This window comes from Triticum dicoccoides, chromosome 1A (genome assembly GCF_002162155.2).
Source record: "Triticum dicoccoides isolate Atlit2015 ecotype Zavitan chromosome 1A, WEW_v2.0, whole genome shotgun sequence".
Classification (NCBI taxonomy): domain Eukaryota; kingdom Viridiplantae; phylum Streptophyta; class Magnoliopsida; order Poales; family Poaceae; genus Triticum; species Triticum dicoccoides.
In genome coordinates this window covers 418,144,752-418,154,443 of record NC_041380.1, presented here as the reverse complement: position 1 = coordinate 418,154,443, position 9,692 = coordinate 418,144,752, and the positions used below count along the sequence as shown (strand labels likewise).

General features: G+C 41.8%; 1 protein-coding gene across 1 annotated transcript; it reads left to right on the top strand.

The window, feature by feature from the left end:
* Positions 1-3,445: 3,445 nt before the first annotated feature.
* Positions 3,446-4,397, top strand: LOC119296733. Its single transcript, XM_037574843.1, has 2 exons — positions 3,446-3,765; positions 3,856-4,397. Exons 1-2 carry the CDS (start codon positions 3,446-3,448, stop codon positions 4,247-4,249), a joined length of 714 nt encoding a protein of 237 aa, XP_037430740.1. The 3' UTR covers positions 4,250-4,397.
* Positions 4,398-9,692: the final 5,295 nt, after the last annotated feature.

Genomic DNA, 9,692 nt, shown 5'->3' with positions numbered 1-9,692 from the left:
AATCTCCTGAACACTCAAACTCTCTCAAGATTTGGCTTTTGTATTAGAGAAGTTGGAGTGGGAAGCAAGAGGGGGTTAGATCTCAATGGACTGGCTTGGATGGTTGGTGTAGAAAGCCCATTGAAATCAGCATACGGGGGTGGAGTTCTCTCTCAAAACATATAATGGGAGTGGAGTTTGTTTCGAATGAACTGGTGGGACAGGTGGGGATATAAATAGGAGGGACCTGAAATCTAACTATTGCCAACTTTATTCCACACCCCAGAAGCTCGGAGTGAATAGAAGAGGAACTTTCAAATGACTCGGACGATCCAACCAAAGAGCATCCAGAGGCTTCGAAGGATCCCTTCAGCAATGGACACTCTTTGTTGTTGCTTCGGAGATTCCTACTAGATGGCTTGAGAATTCTAGCATCACAATAGAAGGTTTGCCATACACTGCAGTGATTCGGAGTGGAATGCTTGGATGCTCCAAATGGATAGGGTTTATGCAATAACTATATATGGTGAATTGTTCAATGATTCTGACTTTAATAGTTCGGATGCTCCGAAGTGTGAAAGCATAGGTAGATATAGGGAGGACAATCAAGGGTACTGAGGTCTTTGGAGTTTGATCTTTAAACGCATGGAGAAAGAAACTCATCGCAATATTCTCCCCCTTTAGATAGTATCGACATGCCTACTCAATGTGATCTTGGACCACTACCATGAAAAGTAGGAATTATTTGGCTTCACCAACACTAGTCTTCATGTAAGATTAAATATTTTGGATTTGAGATTACATGATGCATGCCTAGTATAACTTGCAGATACATGTATTGACATTTGGCGTAGTCTATGCATAAAAGGTAGAACGATAGTATCATAAGGTGTTGTCATTGAATAATTTCTGGGACTTTTCATGGCACATTGAGGTGGTTGAATAGATTAAGATTGGAAAGAAGACTTTGAAGTGGTTTGATATTTAGCGTACCTAAGAGATTTCATCCTACTTTCTACAATAAAAGTGGAAAATTTTGGAGTACATTCCTTGATACACTTTTTGAGGGCATATCATGATGTTTAACTATGTTAATGATATAGATAGTTGACATTAGTGAAAGTATGAACCCTTGGCCTTGCTTCCAAGCATTAAAACACCATTCTTATTTACCTTTATTACTAGTTACTTAATTGTCAGTATTTGTTCGGATCACAAAATGGCTATTTCTACTATCCATATATATTACACATATAGCATCATCTCTTTGCCAATATAGTGCATCTATACAATTAACAACTGTGTTGGGTGTGTTGGGGACACAAGGGACCACTTTTATTTGATTGCAGGGTTGTTTGAGAGAGACCAATTTTACCCTACACCTCCAAGTATTGATAAACCTTAGGTCATCCATTGGAAATTCACTGTTGTTCTACAGAACTCTGCGCTTTGAGGCCAGACAAAGTTTACAAGAATAAAGCTGTGTATTAGACATTATGTATCACAATAGATTTGTCTATTGTTTGTTTCTCATACTTAGGCACTTCAGTTAACCGGGATCCTGAAGATCAATCAAGGTGGACATAAAGTGCTGGGATGAGTGCAAGCCTATGCCAAAGTTTGGTGACGATAAGGATGAATATGGTAGCTGAAACCAAAATGTGACGTGTAGTCGTTAAACACCCAATGATTTGGTTTGAAGACATCCTTCATAATCGAGGTAACCCCACACAATGGTAAGGGCCTTGGTTGGATAATAGAATCATGATGCAGGTTGTTGATCAGTTACGACGTTATTAAGATGCATTCCCCATATATAAACATTGACAACACATAGTAGCGGTGTCTACCAAGACCATGTTAAATATTTAGATGAAATATCAAGTGTAAGTATACGGCTACAAGTAAGACCTTAGCCCTGACCTATCTTCCTATGATTGTTTTCTCTCTAAAAACTGTGCGATTATGGTCCAGGAAACTTGACCTCTTTACGACGACAAAATCTTGCAAAAATCACATTTCAATTAGCATCCTCACCTGGTGTCACCTTTGAAAAAAGACACGGACTATCTACATCCGCAACAGATCAAAGGTAATCATGCATGTTCTTAAAAAACAGCTAATTCTAACTTCAATTTGCATGTGCATTTTACTACTAATAATCTTTTATGTCAATATGTGTTTTTATTCCTATATATTCCAAAACTAAATTGTAATGGCGCTCTTTTCTGACTGTATGAACAAATCGTTAGACCAAGAGACTCAATATACGCAAAGGATGTACTACGTTAATGCTAGAGATCGAGAATGTGATTTTTTTTTCTAGGAATCGGTTTCTACCAGTCCTCGTAGCCAATCAAAGTTTGCCACATGCTCACGCATCCCTATACCATACTGGAATATTCAGTCCATTTTCCTTATTTTCTCTGTTCTTTTGCTGTGACCCATCCACCGTTTTGGGGCAGACAGTTATGGTACTCAATCTATTCTATTCTTTCACCCTGGATCTATTGACACATGCCTTTAGGTTGATTCTAAACTGTGTAACACTATCTTTTACACAACGATACAATTTACAACCCGTTTACTTATTAGTGTTCATGACATTTAAACACGTTTTGAAAAGTTCAAATTCAAGTTGGAAAACAACATTAGAAATTATATGAAATCTGAAATGAAGCAGTAATGAAACCTAGAATAAATTATTATGGAAACACGTAGAAGTGTGTAAACATTTTTTTAATACGGTACTATCAAAAATGCTCACATACACGCACAAAACAACATTGAAAACATGTAAAATTAGGATGACATATACATATAAAACTACAACAAAAATGTTTTAAAAAAATGCATTTTTGGAACCGAGGCGAAACCCTGAGAAAAATTAAACCAAATAATATGAAAACTTATTTCGAAGAAATATATAATAGAAATGAACTTGTAAGAAACAAGGAAAACATGATAAATTAGTAGAACATAAAAATTCGAATGAAATGAGTCAAAATGATAATTTAGTTTCATTATAGTTTCACAATTTGGATTTTTTTTTAAATGTGTCTAAGATTGATTTTTGAACATCACAATCCAAATGGGACATAAATCAAGCATTTGGTTCAAAAGATAAAAATGGTATAAACTTTAAAATCAAATAAAAGGCGTGGGTGGGCGTGAGCTAAATTTCCTTTTGGCTCAAAACATACTCACTGCCTACTTACCATGGGACCCCCAAGCTAGCTGGCCCACACGTCATTCTTTATATTTTAAGAAGAACGTGATTCAATCCATTTCTTCTTCACCTTAAAACAAGCACAGCCATCGAAAGCGAGCACATTTACACCCTGTAATTGCCGTTGCTGAACGACAAGCAACCATTCTAAAATTAGCAAAAACCTCGCAAGGATAAATACCCTGCTCACGCCTCTCGTCTGATAATAGTAACAACATTTTCCATACCTACGCGCCAATGGCGTCCTCGTCCATGATCACCTTCGCAGCCGCCTTGTGCCTTGTGGCCGCTTCCGCCGTCGCCGTGCCGCCGGCCACCCTCCAGGAGACGTGCCAGAGCGCCGGCGAGCAGGAGGCGCTGTGCGTGCAGCTGCTGTCGTCGAGCCCGGCGGCCCAGAAGACGCCGGTGGACACGCCCGGGCTCGCCCAGGCGGCCGTGATGGCGGCGGGGTCGAACGCGACGGAGACGGCGGCGCACCTGCAACGGCTCTTCGACTCCGAAGACCTCAAGAACATGAGCCCGGAGCTCCAGCGCTGCGTCGAGGACTGCGCCGAGAGGTAGTACCCTTACCAAAGATGAAGAGCTAGCCATTACTAATCCAAGGTAGTAATCTCTGCATGCGACGTGTTTGCTCTGGCCGTTGGCAGGTACCAGTCGGCCGCGAAGTTCCTGGGCCAAGCATCGGAGAAGATGACCGCGGGCTCCTTCGACGAGGCGAGCGTGCTGATCGACGGCGCGCAGTCGGTGGTGACGCTGTGCCAGCGGTCGTGCGAGGGGGTGCCGCAGGGGGAGCTCACGGCGTGCACCAAAGGCGTCGTCGACCAACTCTGCACCATTGCCGCATCAGTCACTCGGTTGGTCGTTCAGAAGTATAACATCTGGGTTCTGCGATGTATACCCACCGACATCGTTCAGCTGGTCAGTTATTTGATACTGACGGCCAGCGGCGGAGGTCCCCGTGGGCCAACAGGGATCGGTGACCACACCTTTGTTTGCGATCCTTTCATGTATATATATAGCAGAGAAATTAGTACGTGCTAGCTTTTGTGGAAACTCGAGGTCTGCCTGGCCACACATGAGCCGGGCTAAGACGACGGTTTTTGTATTTTATTTAGGGAAATACACACTTAAATGGTGGAATACTATGTGTACATGAGATTTCTGGTACAAAAATGTTACATTTGGTTTCTGTGGCTTGTGCAAAAACGCACTGTTAATTTGGTGAATAGAAGACGGCACGATGGAGAAGTGAGGAATAAATAGCAAAAAACTACCACATTAAAGGTTAAGATTATGAAAAACTATCATTTTTCTTAATTTCACAAAATGCTACCACAAATTTGATTGGTTATTCCAAAAAACCTAAGTGACCGAATGGTTAAAATTTAAGTGCGGTTATGACATCTCTAGCCCACCCGTCGGGTCCACGTGGGTTCTAGCAGACGGCGCGTGTGCTAACGGCCATCAGGGCGCAACCGTTCCGACTGGGTCAAGACGACCCGAGCCGGTTCACTCCCGCTCACTCTGTCTCCTCTCTCTCTCCCTCGATCTGGTAGACCTAAGCAATGGCGGCGACGACGAAAGCACTCGACGACGGCGACCCTATGGGGGGAGGCGGCACGGGGGGATGGGGCGGAGATTATTCGGAAGTGGATAACTGGCCGGGCGGCGGTAGCTTCGCAACGTAGCCGCCGCCACAGCCTACACTGCCGCGGCAGGAGCAGACTACACGAGAGGCACAACCTACGCCCTCTCCACCGGAGAATCAGGAGCCGTCGCTTGAGTACAAAGCGATCAGGGCTCTTGTTGCCACGGATTCGGCGGGCTGCCACCGCTGGGCCTCTAGATTGAAGGCGTTGAGTAAGTTTGTTATATACATCTACTCCTTGACTTGAATTGAAGTAGTTGTGGATGACTGAACTTAGGTTAGTAGTTAATTCTTGAAAATTTCAGTTTACTTTGGATGCAATAGTGATTTAGATAAGTACGTAGGATTTTATACTCGGTGTAGGTGGTTTAGATAGGGAATATAGATGCAATTATGCTTGGATTAAGCAAGCATCAGCACTTCTACTCATTAGCTCTGGAATTTGACTTAGTACTGCTGGTTGACATTACTGAATTTTATAGCAACACATTTATTTAGTTAAGTTTTTATTTGACTACGCGTCAGAAAGATTTGTGAGTTAACAATTTATTTAATACATGCTAGATGATGCCATTTGGGAGATAAGACTGCATTTCTAGGGCAAAGACAACATGAAAATAAGCTTCTCTCTTTCAGGCATCACATTTCTCAATTTGATTGCACTTACTGAGACTGAAAGGTATGGGTCGGGTGACTACATGTATTAGCTGAAGGATGATGGAATTGGTATGGATGGGTTATTACTTCTGGACAGTCAAGAGGCAGTAGAGGAAATGATTGACCACTATGATGTGATAGTTCTGAATATCATACCAAGGCTAATGAAGATAGAGATGATAAATTTAATATGGGGTAGAAGAACAAGTTCCAATATGCTTCCTAGTGGAGGGGCCTGGTTTTGTGTTAAGTCTATTACAAGATGGTGTTGTTCACCCTCTTGAAGCAAATCTGAACACACAACAGAGTTGCAGTTTGAACACTGTAGAAGCTCATACTGAAGATGGGGATGCTACTGAAGAAGATGAGGATGGTGGTGAAGATGGGGATGCTTGTGGAGAAGATGAGATGGACAAATCATCTTTAGACTTTGAGATTGATAGGGATGATTATAGAGGCAAAAAGATGTCTTACAAGTCTAGAAAGAGATGTTAAGAAATTTTTGTGAACGGAGAAGAAAATTGTGTTGTAGAAGGAAGGCCAGAGTTTGAAGGGCATAGTGATGTTTCAGAGTTTTGGCAAAAGGAGAAAGAGGGTGATAGTGCATAGGAAACTGTGGTGGCACAAGGCAGGCCTTAGAAACTGAAGCCTATAAGAAGAGGAGCACTAAACCCAGGGCCTACTTCCAGAACTCACAGTGAGCCAGAGTTTTCCAAGTTTGTCTTATTCTTTCTATAGTGATCACATGTAGTCCTCTCGTTTGGAAAAAAACATACTCCCTCCGATTCAAAATAAGTGCCGTGGTTTTTGTTCAAATTTTGAACAAAAACCACAACACTTATTTTGGATGGGAGGAAGTATCACACCTTTTTTCATTTGTTCGCTTCTAGCATGTCACCTTCCATTGCATCGTACAATGCAACGGTGTTGATTTTGTAATACCGAGGTTATGTGTATGTTCGGGCGTCGAGTTAGAAAAGAGTTTAGTATAATTTTGACTCTACACCTACAAGTTTACACTGACACAATATACACATACGAATGATTTTAAACTATGAACTGTGTTATTTTAGAAAAGAGTGCTTGTCTATTTCTAAGTTGCATGTAAAATTTTCCTTCATCTTATGATGCACCGATGAACAAGCAATCACATCAATACCTAGAAAAACTAGATTTGTTAACAAGGTTCGGCAAACACCGTGGTACATCTCGAGGGAAGACTATGGACTACTTCCCATTGACACCACATCACACACTGGTCACCGCTTGCACCGACAGATGCCACCAGCTTGAGAGTATGAAATTTAGTTTCTTATTATTTTTAGACCTGATTGAGATTTGCAAATACCACAAAATATATTAAATTTTGGAGAAAAAACATCGGCCAAATTCAAATTCTAGAGTTCGCCATTTTTGTAGCGAATTTAGTCAATACATTGGAATCTAAAACATGATCTATCCCATTAAGTCTTCAAAACTTTTAAGTATGGAAAATTGAATGAATTTTTTAAGCAAGTTACCTTTTTTCGTCCCCAACCAAAAATCATCAACTTCGTGATAGGTCATGTGCTTATGCTTTACCCTTATTTTCATAAAAGAAAAAGAAGTTTCATACTTTCATTGTGTGCATTCTGGATATCTCCAACGACTTTGATGTTGTATTGTTGGACAAGATGGACGTACTTAATACCCTTTATCCGAATGGAAATGATCCTTGCCAGCTGACAAACCGAGTTTTCAGCCAGCCACACATGCAGCGTTCGATCCCACCGTATTGTATGCCCTATTCTTTTTCTCCTACCTCTCGTTCCTTATCCATAAGAAACACTATGTTTATACTTTGTTTGTTTCTCGTGATGCGCTGCTTTGCAGTTGCTCCCCTCCTCAATCTCCATGGGCCCGACGCTACTACTGCGGACCAACCACCGCCACCTACTGCTAGGGCGAGCCACCACGGGCAGAGAAAACGGCCATAACCAACGTCTCCTTCTTCCTCTCGCTCTGAAGCAACCCTCACCTCTAGGCACACACGAGAAGAAATGGCGCCCAGGGCCGCATGCTGCAACAATGATGGACGGGTGCATCGACCAATGGCGAGCGTTGGCGTGCAGCTTATGTAGGCAATGCTAGAACTGCCGCGTACCCTTGATGCAACTTCTGACAAAAAGCTTCATTCCTAGATGGAAAATCTTCAACCGGCTATAGATAAAGTTTCAATCAGAACAACCCATCAAGGAAAGCTACAACCGTCGACACAGGATGCTCCAACCTTAGATGAAAAAGCTTCAACCATACGATAGAGAAAGCTTTAACCAAGCATTGCTCAACGAAAAAAGTTGCAACCGTTGATAGAAAAGCTTCGACCATAGATGGAAAAAGCTCAAACCGACAAGAGAGAAAGCTGCAACTAGACACTACGCAACCAAAAATGTTACAACTAGTGACAAAGAAAGCTTCAATTTTATATGGGAAAATTTATAACCGATGACCAACGACAGGAATACTGCCACCAGTGACCGGGGGTGAGCAAGACAAAGATGCTCCATGTGTTTTTTGCTAGAATCGGTGAGATGAAAAGCTGCAGCCAGATTCAATTTGTTGGGACTGGCGTCAGGCGACGTTGGTGAACTGCAATAATCGGGAGTTGCACCAGCGGCAGTGGCGGAGCTGCAATGGCGTGCCCCTTCATGCGGTCACACGCTATAGGTGCAGTTGCAACGGGGGTGCCCATAACACGGCAATGACGAGTGATACGTCTCCAACGTATCTATATTTTTGATTGTTCCATGCTATTATAGTATCAATCTTGGATGTTTTATATGCAATTATATATCATTTTTCGGGACTAACCTGTTAACCTAGGGCCAGGTGCCAGCTATTGTTTTTTGCTTGTTTTTGGTTTTCTAGAATATTAGTACCAAACCAAGTCCAATTGCCACAAAAAAATTTTGGAGATTTTTTTTCTGGACAAAAGAGACCCTAGAAGGTTTGGGAGGTGACCAGAAGATGGAGGAGTAGCCCACAAGGCACCAGGGCGCGCCCTAGTGTGTTGTGGGAGCCACGTTCATCTATTTGACCTAATTCCGCCTCTATAAATTCTCTAAAATTGGGAAACCAACAGAGAGCCAGCCAAAACCCTATTTCTGCCGCTAGAAGTTTCTGTTCTCAAGATATCCCATACGGGCCTTTTCTAGCACTCTGCGGAGGGGGATTCAACCATGAGGGGCTCTACATCAACCTTGATGCCCTTTCGATGATGTGTGAGTAGTTTACCACAGACCTATGGATACATAGTTAGTAGCTAGATGTCTTCTTCTCTCTATCTCTCTCTTTGACCTTCAATACAATATTCTTCTCGATGTTCTTGGAGATCTATTCGATGTAATCACTTTTTGCGATGTGTTTGTTAGGATCCGATGAATTGTGAGTTTATGATCAGATTATCTATGAATATTATTTGAGTCTTCTCTGAACTCTGTTATGCATGATTATTATAGCTTAGTATTTCTGTCCGATCTATTGATTTGGTTTGGCCAACTAGATGTATTTTTCTTGCAACGGGAGAGGTGCTTTGTAATGGCTTTGATCTTGCGGTGCTCAATCTTAGTGATAGCAGGGGACATGACACGTATTGTATCATTGCCATTAAGGATAAAAATATGGGGTTTATTCATGCATGACTTTACTTTGTCTACATCATGTCATGTTGCTTATGGCGTTTACTCCGTTCTTTATGAACTTAATACTCTAGATGCATGCTAGATAGCGGTCGATTGTGGAGTAATAGTAGTAGATGCAGGCAGGAGTCGATCTACTTGTCTCGGACATGATGCCTATATACATGATCATTGCCTTAGATATCGTCATGATTATTCGCTTTTCTATCAGTTGTCCAACAGTAATTTGTTTACCCACTGTATGCTATTTTCAAGAGAGAAGCCTCTAGTGAAAACTATGGCCCCCGGGTCTATTTTCATCATATATAAAAAACCGAAAAATACATTGATGCAATTTTATTTACTTTATGTTATTTTGTGTTTTATTTATCTGTCTATCTATAGAAGATTTGATCCTTGTAGTTAACCATCGAGGGATTGACAACCCCCTGTTCGCGCTGGGTGCAAGTATTTGTTATTTTGTGTGCAGGTGTTGTTAATGAGGTGTTGTGTGGTTCTCCTA

Excerpts from the sequence above, each read along its gene's own strand:
- LOC119296733 (XM_037574843.1), top strand. The coding sequence starts at position 3,446 with ATGGCGTCCTCGTCCATGATCACCTTCGCAGCCGCCTTGTGCCTTGTG. Across the intron at positions 3,766-3,855 it reads GTCGAGGACTGCGCCGAGAG|GTACCAGTCGGCCGCGAAGT; the intron begins GTAGTACCCTTA and ends GGCCGTTGGCAG.